Source organism: Perognathus longimembris, chromosome 9 (genome assembly GCF_023159225.1).
Source record: "Perognathus longimembris pacificus isolate PPM17 chromosome 9, ASM2315922v1, whole genome shotgun sequence".
NCBI classification, from domain to species: domain Eukaryota; kingdom Metazoa; phylum Chordata; class Mammalia; order Rodentia; family Heteromyidae; genus Perognathus; species Perognathus longimembris.
The window spans coordinates 11086126-11104656 of record NC_063169.1 but is presented as its reverse complement, the minus strand read 5'-3'; the positions used below and the strand labels follow the sequence as shown (position 1 = coordinate 11104656).

At 47.3% G+C, this 18531-nt stretch overlaps 1 protein-coding gene across 1 annotated transcript in view; it reads left to right on the top strand.

Annotated features, from left to right (window-relative positions):
- Positions 1–18531, top strand: part of LOC125357064 — a 134301-nt gene that overhangs the window by 105761 nt on the left and 10009 nt on the right. The window contains exons 38-43 of the mRNA XM_048353718.1: positions 10410–10559; positions 11504–11557; positions 12465–12632; positions 14781–14933; positions 15604–15735; positions 16517–16669. Coding sequence (XP_048209675.1) covers positions 10410–10559; positions 11504–11557; positions 12465–12632; positions 14781–14933; positions 15604–15735; positions 16517–16669 — 810 coding nt within the window. The remainder of the gene's footprint in view (positions 1–10409; positions 10560–11503; positions 11558–12464; positions 12633–14780; positions 14934–15603; positions 15736–16516; positions 16670–18531) is intronic.

The following is an 18531-nucleotide window of genomic DNA, read 5'->3' as shown; positions in this document are numbered from 1 at the left end:
TTAGGCAGGTACTCTACCTCTCAGCCATGCCTCCAGTGCTCTTTGCTGCTGATTATTTTTGAGATAGGGCCTTTTCTGTCTAGGCACATGCCTAGACCACGATTCACCTATTTCAGGCTTCCTGTCATAGCTGGGATGACAGATGTGCCCCATCAGGCCTCACTTCTTCTGTTGAGATGGGAGTTGTGGACATTTTTGCCTGAGCTGGCTTTGAACCACCATCCTCATTTTCCTCTTCTAGCCTTCCAAGCAGCTAGGATTACAAGATGAACTACTAGCACCTGGCTGTTGTTGCTGCCGCTTTCACTTTTTGTACCAGTCCTGGGGCCTGAACTCAGGGCCTGGATGCTATTCCAGAGCTTTTGTGTCCTCTTCTGCTTGAGCCGCAGCTGTACTTTTGGCTTTTTTTTAGTTAACTGGAGATAAGAGTCTCACAGGCTTTCGTGACTGGGTTGGCTTTGAACCATGATCCTCAGGTCTCAGCCTCCTGAGTAGCTAGGATTATAGGCCTGGGTCTAATAGTGCTCAGCTTCTTCTTCCTCTTCTTTTTTGTACATCTCCTACTGCTTCTCTTCCTCTTTAAAAATAATGATATGGATACTGAGGCTGAATTTCAATGGTAGTCATTTGTTACATTTAATAGTTGTGTCTATAAATATGTGTTAGAAAATACATGTAGGCTGATTTCAAAATTTCCTAATTTTTTTTTAATTTCCCAATTTTTAAACTTGGTTTTAGCATCATTTTCTGTTTCTGATTTGTTAGTATATAAATTTAAAAGAGGAAAATCAAATCAGCCTACGCTCCTTATAATTAGAAAAGGTTTTCCAATGTACAATATTTTAAAAGCCAATAGCCTAGAATTATAACAGTTCATCTTTTCCTCACTCTAGTATCCCCAGGAAGCTGCATTGATAATGTTTTGTGTAAATCCTTCCAGAAATATACTTGAGTTCGTAACAACTACCTTAGTAATAAGTACTTACTACATATACATGGTCCTTGGAATTGCAAAGCATGATTACTCTAAGCTAGAAGTATTTGCTAAAGAACTCATGGAAAAGGCAGGATAAGAAAGTAAGCACAGATGTATGAGTATTAACAGTTTTATGATTACTAGTAAGTGTTTTCAGCAAGTTTGAATGCCCAAAACTTGACTATTAGAAAGAAAAGCCAGTCTTGCCCAGTGTGCCAGTGCATGCTTATAATCCCAACCCTCAGAATGTGGAGGCAGGAGGTCGAGTTTGAGGCCAGCCTAGCTTACATAGTGAGACTCTTTCTCAAACAGCAAACACAAAGAAAAAAAAAAAACTGTCTTGACACAATCTGCTCCATTTTTTAAAAATATTGCTGTCTCCAAATTTATATTATTCTCAGCTCTGGAAAAAATGTTGTTCACTTAATGATGCGGTAGAGAATTCCCAGGCTTGGCTGGGGATATATTTCTCTCAGAGCTAAATGAGTTACACATATTTGTTTACTTTCACGTGAACGTGGCTCTGTGCACCGTGCTCTGGGGCGGAGTGCTTCCATCTGGGAGTCGCAGAGGGTGTTTAGGACTGGGCATGCTCAGAAGTGTTTATGTCAAACTGCTGTGGCTTGCCTTAAGAAGCAAGAAATACTAACACAGGCTACAACATAGGTGAGCCTTAAAGAAAATGAGTAAAATGAGCCAGACGCGAAAGGAAAAATCCTATGTGATCCCGTTTTTATTATAATTAAAATGACAAATTTTATGTCAGTATATATTACCATAATAAAAAACAAACAACAATTCTGTGACTCAGCTGATCCTCTTTCTCCCCATCTTGAAGATGGTTTTTATTGTTGTTTCGATTTTTGAGACAGGGTCTCACTATATAACTCAGGCTGGACTTGAATTCATTCTGTAGCCAGGCTGCGTTCTTAACTCTCCATCTTCCATCCTCTATATGCTGCGCAACCACACCTGGCTGGGAATAAGACCTTATAGGAAAGGAATGTGGGCGTTCATAGGCAGGGTAGACCCGTATTAAGTATAACAATCTCTGAGAGTCAGAGAACACTTGAAGAGACTGGTGTCAGCCATGCCATAATGACAGAACCACTGTGTGCTGGACACCTCTCTTGTCTGTGGCCCTGCAGGCTACTGGCCTCATCTGATCATCTGCAGGGACAGGAAAATGATCCCAGATTTGGCCTATCCTACCCATCTTCATCATGGATCCTCTGTGTCCTGGAGACACCAAAGATCACCGTCTAACTCTCCAAAGCAAGCCTTCAAATGCCTGAGGCAGTTCAATCAGAAAAGCTCAGTAGAGGATCACTAGCCTGGTCAAAGGCCATACAGGTTGCAAGGCATCTGTTCCAGAAGGACAAGTGAAAGCAGCCGCCCCTCTGGGTGGTGGCTCACACATTGCTCACTCTCCTTCAGATGGCGCAGCTCCACTCCAGGACACACAGACTGCCACAGGCGCCAGGGTTTGCTTCCCTCTTCCCCCAGAGCCTCTGAGCAGAGTAGACTGCACAAGCAGCGGTTGACCTCACTTAGCTGCCCTCCTTTCTGCAGACGAAGCCATCTCCACTTACTTCTCCATTCGGTAGCAACATCCTTCCCACCCTGGTGAGCCTTCTTTACCTTCAAGGTTGTGAGGCAGTGAAGTGACCTTGTCTTCGATGTTTCCCTTGGATGGGTGCCCATGAATGTGTTGGGTTTGACAGCCGTGCCACAGCTGATTCACCCAGCTGTCACCTGAAACCCACCAGCGCGCTCACCGCTGTCATCATGAGCAGCTTTGTTCTTGTTCATTTTGGTCCACTCTTCAGGCCTCTTTTTGGTTGTTCGGTTTGCTTTTGAGTGTCACCAGGGGAAGACCACAGGCAGGGCCTTGTGCTTGCCAGGCAAGTGCTCTGCCCATTAAGCCATAGTCCCAGCCCTTTTTAGACCTCTTGAAAGCTGGACTCTTGTGACCCAATGGCTCTTTCCATATCTGCAGTGAATGTCAATCTTCCCTCCGCGTCTTTAAGTCACTGGCAGCAGTGATGACAGGACGAGTCCCACGTGACTCAGGTCCTCCCGGTCGGTTTTCCAGAGGCTGCTTGCACTGCCCAGGCTCAGACTCTCCTTCTCCATGTCCTGCCGAAAGCCAAGGGTGCTCTAGCTGCTCAGTTTCCTGAGAGCACAAGGTTATTCTCATCTACTTTTCTGGAACCCATGCTGGCTTCCAATGACCTTTGCTTCTTTCTTCAATTGCTAGAACACCAGCTTCTTTCATAGTCATTCTAGTATCGCTCAGATTTTGTACCATACATTGCAAATCAACTATACTAGCCTACTTTGTGAGTTCCAGAACCGTTTCCATTTATATGCCAAGAATCTTTCATTCATTCAGCAAACAAAACGCTTGCAGATTTCCCACGTTGCAAGCTATTTTATTAGAAACGTAAAACTCAAAAGCAAAATCTCTGCCTCCAAAGAACTTATGGAAACAGTTAAGTGAGTCAGCAATGTCCAGAAAAGGAATAAGTGCTTTGAGAGGAGGCGCTGGGCACAGAGTGAGCTCAGAGAAAGGAGACACACCCAGGCTTCCTGGAAGACTTGGTGTTTGGGCCAAATCTTGAAGCAGAAGCAGGAACTGACAGGATGGAAGGAAGCAGGGGAGGAAAGGCAGAAGGAAGGGAACACAGCAGAGAAAGGGAAGGATACTGCTAAGGGAACAAACTAAATGCTGGGTGTCTTGTGTACCATTCCCAGGAGTCTGCCTTTTACCCCAGAAGCAACGGGGAGTCGTGGAATTATTGTCAGCAAGTAGAGTGTTTGAGAAACTTTCTGGGTCTTAGAGTAAATAAGTTGGCCTAGGGGACTCTACACTGAAGCTGGATGAGTCCTGGCATCTGCCCTGCTCCACCCTAGTGTGGTTCTCTGGAAGAGTCCGGGGGGCATGCCCTTCCAGCCAGCACTACCTGTCACGGTTCTGGTTTAACGATCAGTGGTGGAGTCTTCCCAGAGGAGGATGGGTCTGTTCACTGCACAGAACCGGGTCCAGGGCTGACTACAGCTCTCATGCGACCCAGAGCCCGTTCGTGCTGAATTCTGACACCAAGAAAGGTGACATTTGCGGTGACCAGGAAGACAGGAGTGGCTCGCTGAGAGCGTGCCCACGGAAACCACTGTATTCCAGCAGCGACTGCTCCAATAGCTTCACGTGCTATTTCTGGAAGGCCCAGTGCACAGGTTCAGGACCAAAGTTCACCTGAAGAGCGAGGTGGCTGGAGACCCGCCCCTCTCCCTCTCCCTCTCCTCACATAGCATCCTGCGTGCCCTACCTCGGACCCCCTCCCCATGCCCTGTCCAGCACGCATGCTCTGCCTGGGCCCTGGCTCCCCATTTTCACCCTCATGCCCTGTGTGCCATTCTTAAGCTGAGCATCAACACCCCCCCCCCCACATTGTCTAAAGACTCTACAGCAGAGGGCTGCGATGGTAGTATCCATTTGAGAAATGACTGCCCTGCTAAAGAGACCCGGGGGGGCCCTGGTGGCATGCCAACGCCCAGGCCCCCATGCCCAGGAGCAGAGAGGCTGAGGGACTGTGGCTGCTTCAAAGCGGAGCCGCACCCTTACTGGCTCCTGGTGTGGTCTTGTGACTTCTCCGGGCTTCAGGCTCTCATCACAATCCGACCGAGATGCTTCCATTGTCCTTACTAAAGCGGAGCAGTCTGTCTCTTTCTGCTCCAGCAAGTCAACTCCCAGGAGAGAGGTCTTGAGGGCCGCATGCCTTGGGTCAGCAACTAAACAGGGCTGTCCTGGTGCTCATTTCTCAGGCGAATGGGACCGGTGAGCCTGCCCTCCCTGCCCTGCCTTAAAGACCCTACCCATGTTACAAACCAGCTGGATGGGATTTGGTTTCCCTACCCAGATAGAACTCATAGGTAGGTGGAAAGTTCCTCCAGTTATTCCAGGCTTGTGGTAGATATTTGCAGGCAACTTAGTGACAGTCGGTGCTAGACCTTAAACAACGGAGACCATAGACACACCTTGGGGTTTGTACTTGAGGCACTTGACAGGTAAGCATGTGGCACAAAGTTCAGCATCCTGGATGCTATAGCTCCTGCGGCGGGAGGAGGCTGTGCTCTCACAGAGGCTGATCGGCGCCAGGATTCTCTGTGGCCAGCCATGGCCCATCCCCGCCACTCCTGCCCAGGCCACTCAAGTGACTGGCTTTACTGCTGCCCAGATGCCAGAGAAGCTTCCTTCCTGGATTTACACTGCTTGTCTCTCTTCTTTTTCTTCATGTCAAAAGCCTTTATTGGGACCTGATAAACCCAGCAAGCCAGCCAGAAGTTACTCACAACGTGACTGTTTATATAGCCAGAAGAGGGCAGGGACAAAGGTATCTATACCAATCACAGCAGTCCCTTCATATTTGCACCAAACATGAGACCATCCATTATGCAAATAAAGGATTCTATTTGCACTAAACACAATTCTACTGCACCAAAGTGCCTTCCACCTGGGCGGAAGTGGCAGTTGTAGCAATCTGTCTTGAGTCAAAGCGCTTTTCAAGAGTGTTTACAACAAAGGCTTCTGTGTAACAGTTCTTTAACGATGTAAGAAACAGTGTTCTAATACCATTTAACTTCTATCCTAATGTCCTAGGGAGGAGTGAGTCCCAACCATCTATTTCACTCACTATAAGGGACCCCTTGAGGGAAGGGCACTGGAGAGCAAGTTGGGAGGCTGGCCTCCTTCCCTGGCTGCTACTCATTCAGTCCCACACAAGCAGAATTCTTCCCTGGATTCTATTACCCATTCTTTACTGCATCCTATCATGTTGTTATCATCGAATACTTTTAAATAGCGTAACTTTAATTCATGCATATATTTAATTTAGATAGTTATCTAGGATGTGTATGTGTGCTATGATTATATTGTACTATAAAGTAGAAATATGATTGGTTAGCTTTCTGGGTTTTGTGATGAATAATCTGATGTAAAAGAACTGAAGGCAAGAAGAATTTATTTTAGCTCACAGTGGGTTTATGTTTTCTGGACCACATGCACTTGAGTAGACCATCATGGGAATGGGAACAGGTAGCAAAGAGAGTTGTTCACTTCACAGTGGGAAGAGGGAGGGGAAAGAGGGAACGAAGGAAGGGAGGAAGGAAAGAAGATAGGAAGGAAGAAAAGAAGGAAGGCAGGAAGGGAAGGGGATCACCCACAATTGCCTCACTTCCTCTACTTCCCAAAGTTCCCACCCAAAATAGCACCATCAGCTGAGAGCCAAGCCTTTAACAAATTAGGCTAGGGGACATTTGATATTCAAACAATAACATTCCACCCCTGAGCTCCAAAGTCTCGTAATGCAAAATGTATTTAGTCCATTTTCTTGGAGTCCCCAAAGCCTTAACAGTTCCAACATTGTTCAAAACTCTAAGTTCAAAGTCTCCACTGATACTCAAGACAGTCTCTTAGCTGTCAGTCCCTGTAAAATTCAAAAGTAAGTTACATACCTTTGGGATTCGATGGCACAGCATCAACATCCCCATCACAAAAGGGAGGAATGAGGTACAGACTAGAAGAACGAAATGAAAGCAAATTCAAAAGCCATCAGGGAAAACAGCAAGTCGTCTATCTCTGTGTCTATGTCTGGCCATTCTTATGCCTCACATTTGAAGCCCTCCCTTCAGGGCTGCACGCACTCAAGGCCTTTGGTGGTTCTCAGGGCTGATAAGCCACCATTTTAGCATCTCTACCATCCTTGAGGCTCCATGGCTCCAGGCGTCAGGCTCCACCCCCTCCACGAACCTCCTGCAGGAAGGAAGCGTCAGGCTCCACCCCCTCCATGAATTGCCTGCTCTCCCAGGCCTTCTTTTGAAATCTGTGTAGAGAACTCCATGTCCCTAAACCTTTTTGCCTTCGACACGCCTGCCAAGCTAGCCTCACAGGACGGATACCACGGTCTGCCTAGCTGGGTGGTCAGTGGTCAGCCACCTTGGGCGAGGGCTGCAGCTTTCCTAGCCTAGGCAGCCCCATAGATAGAAATTGTCCTGGGTCTCTCTGCTCAAAGCAAAGCCTTTCGCATGAGTAATAGCCCGATGGGGGAGAGCTGGCTGATGCCCTCAAGGCACTCTGTGCATTGTCCTGGTACTAAATAGTTGATTTCTCCTAGTCTGCACTGTTAAGTTCATTTTCTGGACAAATGACACTTCTTTTGAATCTTTTTTTACCCTGTGTTTGGTTCCCTAATCTCTCTGTAAACCTGGATAAAAGCATCCAGCAATATCCACACCACAGACTAAAGGCTGAGCCTTCTTGAAATGTCCTTTGCCAAATTAATTAGTCCTTTACTTTCAAATTCAGCTTCTCACAGAATCTGTAACTTAAGTGGCTTTTAGTCCAATTCCCAGTAATATTTCCTTTCCCATTGCCATGAGCAGAGTCATTCACTGACCACATGGCTGTCAAAATTCCAGTCTTCCAAGCTCCCACTAGAATTGTCCATTAAGCTCGCTTACCACCTTCTAGGTTTTCTCTAGAACAATTCTCCAAACTCTCAAATTCCTCCCAAAAAATGATTCCTAAAGGCTTAAAAACTATATGATCAGGTAGTGACATCAACAATTCTACTTCTCTGCTACCAGTGTTCTCTATTATTTGCTTTTGTGGAGGTGTGATCAAAATGCCTTAGAGAACTACTTAAAGGAGAGATTGATTTGGGCTCATGGCTTGCTTCAGAGTTCAATGCTTGGTCCCATGTTCTCGAGCAGATCATCACTGTAACAAGCTCCTTCACCTCAAGATGGACAGGAAGCAAGGAGAAGGTGGAGACCAGCTATAACTTTCAAAGGCATGGGCATGCGCACACACACACACACACACACACACACACACACACACACCATAACTCACTTCCTCCAGCTAGGCACTACCTCCAAAGTTTCCACTACCTCCTCTTAAAATAACACCATCTGCCGGGGACCAAGAATCAGCATAGGAGCCTCTGGGGGATGTTTCATATTTAAACCACAACAGTGATGTTTTAGGAAATACACTCATAAAGTGACTGCTCATAGATGACCTCTTTTACTATGTTGGCATATTTCCTCCCAAACTCATTTATTTATAACCTTCCTTTTCTATTCGTGCACTTTTTATTTATAAAATAAGGTTATTGTCTATCGCCTTTTTTTCTATAATGTACTTTCTGTCACTTGACAATGGTATAAATATCTTTCCTTGTTAATAAACATGTCCATTTTTATTGGGGAAAATATAAAGACTATCCATTTGATTTGCGTTTCAATGGCATTGGGAAATTGTATTTTCTGTACAATTTCGATCATTCCTTGTATTTGCTTTTTGCTGCTGTAACAAAATAGTTGACATAATTCAAAGGAGGAAAGATTTCTTTTGGCTCATGGTTTCAAATATTTGAGTTCATCGTCCACTAACTCCATTGCTTAGTCTTGTGGACCAGCAGAAACATCATGGTGGAAGGACATGGTGGAGGAAAGCTGCTCACCTCATGGTAAGCAGGAAGCAGAGAAACAGAAAAGAAAGGGTCAAGGACAAGTTATACCCTTCAAAGACAGCCTCCCACCCCCAGTGACTAATCCCTCCAACCAGGCACCACCTTTTACTTTACTTTCCAGTAATGCTATTAATTATGAATCCATCATTGGATCAACCCATTGAAGTCAGAGCTCTCATAATTAATTACTTCTTGAAAGCCTTTAATTCACAAGCCTTTACAGTCATTTTATATCTAAACTTTAACATTCCCTAAAAAATAAAAAGTCATAGAGAAGAAGACTGTGGTAAGGAAACAAACATGTAAAACTCTTGTCTTAGCTCTAATGCTGAGTTTCCTCCTGCAACAGTGGGCTGGTGAGTCCTTCTTCTCACTCTTCCTCCGCATGAGTCTCCTTACTTTTTGCCATATTTAATCATTTGCCTCAACAACCTGCCTTGGACAAAGTCCACTGTGGCCTTTCCTTAAAGGACAGTTTGACACTGAAGTTGCATTGATAAATCAGACAGCATCATAGGCCTTCAGGAACAAGCAGATCAGAGCCAAGGGGCCAGCACACATCCCAGAGCTTCTAGGTTTCTGCCTCAGACTGCCAATGAGCTAAGAGCCAGGCTTTCCCTGGATCTGTCACAGAGGAAGCTCATGTAACAGTGCAGGCTGGTCTTGAGCTTGGCCTCATAAGACCCCCCACAGATACACAACACAGCCACACCCACTTATACACAGAGAGGGCCATATGTCAACGTTTGCATGGACCTGCAGGACCTGATGTGGTAGCTCAGCCCTACTTCCTACCTACTATCTCCTGTCTCTCTCTAAAGCCAGGTAGGTAGACTGTTCCTCTGTTCCAAAGAGCACGTACAGTCTCCTGAGCAGAGAGAGCAAATGGAAGTGTTGAGGAAGGGAGTCTTCTAGTCTTTAGCCTAGTCTGTAGCCTACGGCTACATCCCCTGTCCCTCAGAGAGCCTCTCTCTGGCCCTTCGGCAGCCCTGCCTCTCCCTACAAGATATCCCCTTCGCCACAGGGACATGTCCACTCAAGGGGCTGGCCTCCTTTCTGGGTCACACTCTTGGAGTTCTCCAAGAGGTCGGCAAGGGCCTCCTTCCTAGGTCATCTTCCGAACGAGCGTGGACTCCTTGGATGAACATGCCTGTGCTCTGTGGGGGTGGAGCACGGCTGTGAAGGAATGTGGGCAGAGTTTGGACAGGCAGGCTGGAGTGTCCACCCACAACGTGTGGGGGCCCACAGAATAGGATGCAAAGCCACAGGCAGAGAAGGGGGGATCAGACTGTAAACTTGGGAGACGAGATCTCCCCACACTTCATAAAACTCAGAATCGTCTCTGAATAATGTCATAACCTGACCTCCCCTGCACCACATTTTTTTTTTGTTTTGTTTTTTTTGGCCAGTCCTGGGCCTTGGACTCAGGGCCTGAGCACTGTCCCTGGCTTCTTCCCGCTCAAGGCTAGCACTCTGCCACTTGAGCCACAGCGCCACTTCTGGCCGTTTTCTGTATATGTGGTGCTGGGGAATCGAACCTAGGGCCTCGTGTATCCGAGGCAGGCACTCTTGCCACTAGGCTATATCCCCAGCCCCTGCACCACATTTTGAAGGTCTGTCTTTCAAGGTAGGAGAATTAAACATTACACTTTATTAGGCTTTACCAAAAAAAAAAAAAAAGGGTTTATAAGCGTTAAGCATTTAGACCTACGATAAGCAAGTCTCCATCTGTGCTCTGGCCTTGCAAATGTCCTGAGCAGAGCTCGGAGCAGCTGCAGGACTAGCGCCAATGCTGGACTGCAGTGAAAGCCAGTGTATGAGCCAGGGCGGCGCTGAGCTCTAGTGTGGGGCGAGGCCTCCAGGAACCCTGCCAGAGAACGATGCCCCTGCCCTTCCAGATCACCTTCAGGAGGGACCACCTCGAGACCTGCCTCCTCTCCCTGGGTTGTGATGTGATGGCAAGAGAGCGCAGCAACTTTGAGACCTACTCCATGTGTTATGAGCATGTGTTGCAGCATACCAGGCAGAGGCTACGCCAGAAGGAGCAGGTACATTTCCACAGACCAAAGAACTGCAGCGGGGAAGGGGCGAGGGCAGGGAGTCACTCAAAAGGGCAGAAGGCAAAGAGAAACTGAGCAGGAGTAATGAAGGAATCCATTCCTATGCTGGAATTGAGGAAGAAAGACACCCCACATTTCTCTCCCCATCGGTTTATGTTCTTGTGTTGTGAAACTGTTGCAGAGCCCGAGGCCCAACAACACACACTTGCTTGTTTCAGAGGGGTCCCGTGGGGAATGCAAGAGGTGACCCACAGACGGGTTGGGCCTCTTTGCTGAGGAAGATACATGGAAGATCTTCCCTCCCTTAGCAAATACAAGGCCGCTGACCTAGCAAATAAGCCAGGGTCCTTGAGGAAACTTCAGGATGCATAACTTGGGACAGTACCGCTGATGAGACCTCCTTACAAGGAAAGCCCCCTGGTAGGACCCAAGAGTCTCTCCTTCTCTCCTAGGTGATGCACTGTTTTGAACTAGAGCTCATCAGATGCTCTGTATAATTTTAATTTATGCCTGAGAAAAAAAAGATAAACATTGGAAAGACTAGCCAAGAGGAAGAAGGAGGAAGAGGAGGAGGAGGAGGAGGAGGAGGAGGAGGAGGAGGAGGAGGAGGAGGAGGAGGAGGAGGAGGAGGAGGAGGAACTAAAGCATAAAAAGAAGTCCAACGATGAGTCTTGGATTTGCCCTCATTTTGGTTTATTCCCATAACTGGGTTCTCTGTGTGGATACCTGGAAGTGGAAGTTGTCACTGAGGTTGTGCTAGAGACCTGGAAGATCAATAGGTTGGTGAGCACAGTCCCAGTTTCAGATGGGACCTGTGGACCTCAGGATCGAGGCTCTGTTCACACAAGTAGGTTTTGGTTATGGTTGTATTGAACTGAAATATGTTTGGAGGAGTAAATGTGTGAGTGGATCGTGTCCTGCTTTCTCCTCAGGAATTAGAAGTGCTACAAAGAAGTCTAGTTCCACCTGCAGACCATGCTGGTCAGGTAGGTCAATTACTGGAAAGGCTTTCTTTTCCATTCTTACCTCCATCCTCTCCGCACTCATCAGGAGTGGGACTTCAAAAAGCTGGGCACTATTGGCTCACACCTGGAATCCTAGCTGTTCAGGAGGCTGAGATCTGAGGATGGCAGTTCAAAGCCAGCCCAGGCAGGAAAGGCCATGAGACTCTTATCTCCAATTAACCACCAAAAATCTGGAAATGGAGCTATGGCTTAAGTTAGCTTTGAGCAAAATAGCTCAGGGACAGCATCCAGGCCCTGAGTTCAAGCCTTAGGAGTGTGCACACATACACACCCCAAACACAAAGTGGGACTTCTGAACATCATTTGTTTAAGTCATCTGTAAAATCCTCTCAGTGATGGTCCATACAGAAATACCTATGTAATATTCTTTCACTTCTTAGAAACAATCCTCCTTAGGGCCATTTTTCCTTGAGGGTTTTTCCTTTTCTTTATGAGAGGGATGTTTTTGTTATTTTGTATTGTTTGGGAGTATTTGTTATAAGTTGAGAGAATTTCATGATGGTTGTTTCCTTTCTTTTACAGTCAATTTAAAGGCATCCCAAAAATGAAATGGTATTTGAGCTGACGTGTTAAGGAAAGTGTGTTGGGAGATGGAAGTCAAGACAGTTGAATTACTTTCAACTGAAAAGTGCTTAAATACCATTTCTTGTGGGGTCGCTGATCATGTGTTCTTCATCTCATCTAGAACAATTCTGCAACTGTTCTGGAAGCTTTGAGCCAACCTGAGATTCTTGAGCTGACATTTGTGCAGCAAGATACTCATTTTCACCATTAGAGTCTACACAGGAGGGGAAAATCCTATCATAATCTATAAGGAACTAGTCTGGACTGCCCACATTGTTTCTCACACATGTATTTCTGTTGCTAGGTTGCAGAGCTCAGTCATGACATGATCATGGAAATCACTGCTCTGAGAGCCCAACTCATAGACCTAGAAGAGGAGAATGTGAACCTCAAAAAGCAGATTCTAAAAGAAGTCCAAGAAGAGTATGAATCGTTAGTCCAAGCCTTGTTTATGGCCTGCTTACACATAAAGGTAAATGTGTCCTGTCAGTGGCCTCCACAGAACTGTGGCCGCATACCAGGGGACCCATGAGATGGAACTTTGTAGTAACAAGAGATTCTTAGACCCAAAAATTTCCAGCTGTAAGTTTTCTCTGCAAAGAGAGAAAAACAGTTTGCAGTGGGTTGACATTATTCTCCCATGCTCGACCCTGGATTTTGCATACTGTACTGTTTATTTTCACACTCAATTGCTTGTTCCCCACCTTGGCCATCTGGTAGCTGTTGGGAAGAGGTCATTCCACTCTAAATCCTCCACCAATATCCCTCCATTATTTCTATTGGGTGTGACCACCCAAATGAACTAGCCCCATGCTCTGGGACTCTGCCAGACTCCAGCGGAGTGGACAGTACCACCTGAGAGCTCGCTGCACTGATTCAAAAATCTGAGTTTTCCACCATTTATTTTTCTGACTCTCCATATATCCTGCAGCCTTTTCCATCCTCTATCAGGGATCTGTGGACCTGTCAACCAAAGGCTACCCCAGAATGGGAGTGACAATTCCCTTATGCCTAAGCACTATGGAAGCCAGTCACTTCTTGAAATGTCTGAGTAACTGGAAGATGGATGCCCCCTGCCTAAAAGGATGTATGTGGAAGCTTGGTTCCACTGCCCTGACACAGAGACTTCATCGCAAGCCTACCATTCCCCAAGTCCTGTGTCTCCTTCGCCACTGATGCACGCCAAAGACAGCCCCACTTGGGTCACTTGGTTCCTCACCTACTTATACTCCCCTGGGGGTTCTAGAGTGTTCCCTAGAGTTTTTGTCAACCACCAGTGTTCTGCCTTGGCCTAATCATTCCAGAAGTAAGAGGGATTTCTTCTTACTCGCAACGTATAAGTGCTTGAAAATCTGAGAAGATCAAAACCAAAATGCCCGAGGCCTGGTGCTGGAGGAAGACATGAGTAGTGACGGCTGAAATCTGTGGAGCAATCTTCGAAGTGGACAATTATTAAGAAATGCCTTGGGTGTGGTTTTTTTTTTTTTTAGCTCTGGCCTGATTTTTTGACTTTACTTCTCCAAGCTAGCATAGTTCCATTCAGCCTTCCAAAGTAGAGACTCCCTGTCCTGCTCCAGGATCTCAGGAAGATGGTGGAGATTCTGCCGTGTGGCCAGTGGCCAGGCTTCTTGCCATGGCTCCCCACTGGGAGCTACCCTCCTGCCTCTTTTCTGAGGAGCTCATTCAGAGATGAAAGGGTACCCAGGATGTCTTCATCTTCTCAGACTGCCATGGCAAAATGCCAAAGATGGAGTGGCTTACACCACAGACATTGGTTTCCTCACGTGCTAGAAGCTGGAAGTTGGGGGAGCAGGGTGGCAGCGCAGTGTGTTTTTTGTGAGGCCTCTTTCTGGGTTGCAGGTGGCTTCCTGTCCCTAGTGTCCTCACACAGCAGGGAAATGAGAATGATGCCTTTTTGTGGTTTTCTAATTACAATGTCACCACCTTATTGGAACAGGAGCTTGCCCGTATAACCTCTTTTTAGCATTAATTACCTCCTAAAGACCTTCTGTCTCCAGACACTGTCACCTAGGGGGTCAGGGTCTCAATATGTAAATTTGGGAGGAAACACTGTTCAGTCCATAGCACTGAGTCTGCAGCTGACTCATCATAAGCCATAAGTCATTTCTGCTGGAATCCAAACAGGAAGACAGCCTGTCTGATCCCTTCCTCCACTTGTCTGCATGTCATAGAGTTCCTTGGTAGTGGCTCATCTACGGTATATTGTCTGGGCTGATTCTGCTCTGATGAGTCAATGCTCAGTTCAACTTTCCCAAGTAACCCTGCCCAAGGGGGCAAATGATCCAGCAGCTTTTCTCTGTGACCTCCCACTCTTGGATCCACTTGTCCTCTCAGCTGTACTTGCCTTGGTGTTGACAATCAAGGCACAGCTCAAGGCTGTGCAGGTGGCCAAATGATGAAGCCCTATGGATGAAAGACAATACCAGGGCTCACTCTGTGAATCCCATGGAACACTTGTTGAAAACACTGGTTGGAGAGTATTTTAATGTGACATTGCTTTCAAACGTTAGGTTGTAAAGGGCAACATAGCCCTTCCTCCACTGCCCTTCTTGCCATCCAACCCTGTCATACCGGCTTGACCTGAGTCTGCAATTTGCAGGAGAAGCTCGATGAGAATCAGCTTAATTTGATCCAGAAAGTGTGTGAGCTCATCAGAGAAGTGAGAACAGAAGGGATAGCCAACATGAAGGAGCTCAAGCAAAAATGGGGCTCTGCCAGGTCTGAGGAAGGCATAAAAGCAAGCCCAGCCAAAGTAAGTGATTTCATTTAGCAATGGGCTACCAGCGGCTCACCCCAGCATTTGGCCCATTGTTTACCCAATCAATCAGCACTTCAGCCTGGCTCCCCTGAGAAAGCAATGAGGGGAATCATTTATTTTTTTAAACTACATATTTTTAATTTAATTTCGTGCTAATCCTGGGGCTTAAATTCAGGTATTTGGGTGCTGTCTCTGAGCTGTTTTGTTCGAGGCTAGTGCTCCACCACTTGAGCCACAAGTCCACTTCTAGCGTTTTTGCTGTTGGAGATAAGAGTCTCATGGACTTCCCTGCCTGGGCTAGCTTAAATTGTGATCCTGAGAACTCAGCCTCCTGAGTAGCTAAGATTACAGGTGGAGCCACCAGCCCCTATTTATTATCTTTAAGTAGTTGAACAAAGGGGTTTCAACATGTCAGTTTATGCACAAGGCATCTTGATCAATGTCAGCTCTTTCACCGTTCTTCCCCATCCCTTCCAACCCCATCCACCCTCTGAACCTTCCTGGTTTCGTAGGATGTGCACTGAATCTCCACTCTGCGGGGTAGCTATTTCTAAGTGAGCATGACTGGGGCTCACTGCACCGTCGTGGCAGGCATGTTTCCCATGGGCATCTTCCTGGGGAGAGGGTTGGGGTGGCGTTCCTTGACAGTGAACCTTCTTGGCAGGAGCAGCTGTGGGCCTTGGAGCGGGACAATGACCGCCTGGCAGGCCTGGTGAGCAAGCTGAGGAGCCTGGAGCGCTGGCGGCTGGCCGTGCAGCAGGCTCGCTTCCAGGGCCAGCTGAGCAGGGCAGAGAAGGTGAGCATGGGAGACAGGTCCAGCTGCCCCCCGGGACGCTCGTGAGCTGGGCTGGCCGCAGCTGCCACACGGGGGGCCGGCGGCAGGGCCATGCGTGCTGAAGAATCGCACCGTGGGCCATTTCTCATGGCACTAGGCAATGGGAGAGGCTGGGAGAACGGAGCCCAAGGGAGGCGAAAAGATGAAAGCGAGATTTATCAAGAGCTTAAGGCTACTTTGTCAGAACGGTGCCTCTTTGGGGCTTTTAGGCATGATAATCTGAGGGAAATGAAGTAACAAAGTAATGAAGCAACGAAGTGGGAAATCTGCTTTCAAGAAAATGGAAAGCAGACTGGGGATATGGCCTAGTGGCAAGAGTGCTTGCCTCCTATGCATGAGGCCCTGGGTTCGATTCCCCAGCACCACATATGCAGAAAATGGCCAGAGGGGGCGCTGTGGCTCAGGTGGCAGAGTGCTAGCCTTGAGCAAAAAGAAGTCAGGGACAGTGTTCAGGCCCTGAGTCCAAGCCCAGGACTGGCCAAAAAAAAAAAAAAAGAAAGAAAAGAAAATGGAAAGCAAAGCATATATTGTCCGTGATTGGAAATTTCCACATACTGTTTCTGGAAGTCTGATCTGTCACTGTATTCTTAATTAAAATCCCAGCAAGAGCTCCATCCTATAATAGGCTACAGGAAGTTTCTAAAGAAGGACATAGGATGAAGCAGTTTGGATATCACTTGGGAAGCTAAGACTATAGAAAAGCAAGTTGTTTCCTACCTTCCTGTGCTTGGAATCTTTACAGGAATCTATTCAAAGTAAAAAAGAGTGTTTGCGCATCAAACTAATGGCAGATCAAGAAGTGGCTTTACTTCGTCAACAACTGCTGGCTCTCCGGCAGGCCCTGGCCCGGGCCCAGGCGGACAGCGAGAGGCTGAGGAAGCAGCAGGATACCCAGGTAGCTGAGCCTCAGTGCCTCCTCCTCCCTCTGGTAGCTGAGCGCGGCCCGGTGAAGGCACTACAGATGCCAGGAGCGGCCATCAGAGCTCCACAGAGCCTGGAAAAGATGGCTCTGTCCTTCGCTTCCCTTCTTCCTCCTCTCCAGCCCAGAAACCAAGTGCAGTGACCAAGAGGCTTTTCTCCTTACTCGTACTTGGCTATGAGGATAAGATACTACTCATATGCAAGATTAACAGTGTGTGTGTGTGTGTGTGTGTGTGTGTGTGTGTGTGTGTGTGTGTATTTCTGAGGATCCTCATACTAGAGGGTGTCTTAGGCCCTAAGCTTCTGCCTCGAATATTGGCTTTCTGTGGTCCAAGCACTTGATACACAGCCAACATCTGCCTAGGAGGGCTATCAGTCAGCTGACTCGGGGCAGGGGGGTGGGGGTGGGGGGAGGCTTTTTCTCTACACAGAGAGGAATCATGGGTAGGTGAGAAACACTTTCAGTCCAGTGTTAGCAGTGTTGGGCTCTTGAGTGCCCAAGGCCTATGGCCTGGACTGGGGACCCCAAGACCTACAGCCTCATGTTCTTGATTGGTAAGGGCCTACTGCTCCAGGCTTCAGAAGCCAGAGATTTATGGCACTGGGCACTCGGGTTGGAGGCTTAAGACTCTAGGCTTTAACTACCAGTGGCCTGTCCCTTGGCAGCCATTATAATCCTCAGCTTCTAGAAGAACAGGGTGGCAGCAGCAGACAGCAGCAGGCAATGGCAGGTGGTGCTTTCTAATTGTTAGAAATACAGGCCTTGGGTTCTGAAACCTTACAATGCTCTTTGGCTCCTTGCCTCTGTTCCCCATCACTTCTGCCCTGCTTGCTCTCTGAAACTCTTCAGTGCCTTCTTAGCACTACTGCTATAGTTGCTGCTGCTTCCTGTGCCACCACTGCCATTTCTGCCGTGGCCACTGCCTTCATTATCACCACCTTAGCTGCTGCTACCTCTTTGCTTCTCTTTCTGTTGTCTTCCCTTTGTGTTAGTAACACAGTAGCTCTACTAATGACAAAGATCAAATGTAGGCCAGAAAAGATCACACAAGAGAACCCTTTTTTTTTGGGGGGGGGGGGGTGCAGGTTTCTAAATGATGCGATACTAGGAGCCAGTACAGGTGTGTGTTTCCTAGCTGATTACAAAGTGAGCTTAGCAGCCTTCTCATATAACCAGAAAGGAGTGATGCCAAGGGTGTTTGCAACTTTCGTAGCAGAATTTCATGCAAATTAAGCCCTGGGTTTCGACCAATCACAGAAGACCTTCATGCAAATGAAGGACGGTGTTTGCATCCATCACAGACCTTCTGCTGGGCCACCGGGGCAAGTGCTTTCCTCTGGCCTGGGTAACAAATGATTGCAGGGGCATCTAGAGTTTATCAAGTCTTGTAACGACAGAAGGTTTGGTGCAAGCAAGCTATCTGTAACATGCATAGCTGCAAAGCTATTATTTGGCATAGCTTCATGGCCTCCTGAAGCTATCCATGGAGTACTCAAAGCATCCCACAGACATGGAGGCCATCCAGCTCACTACTTGCAGTTAGCCCTGCACTTAAGACAACGGTGGCACCAGGGATAAGTCAAACATCAGTTGTTCTGTTACAGTTAAACTGCTCTGGCCCCCCCCAACCTCCTAGTTTATTTAAAGGGAAATTAAACATTAAGAAGTGTTGCTTATAATAAAGACCTTGACAATCAAAATGATGGGACAGTTTCTAGCACAGCATTAGTGGTAAATAACGCCTGCCTCAGGGTCCTAGGAGAGTTTGGTCCTACGATGCCTCAGGTGCATGGTCCCGCTTCTCAGATTAGACCCCAAGCCAAGACTGGAGAATC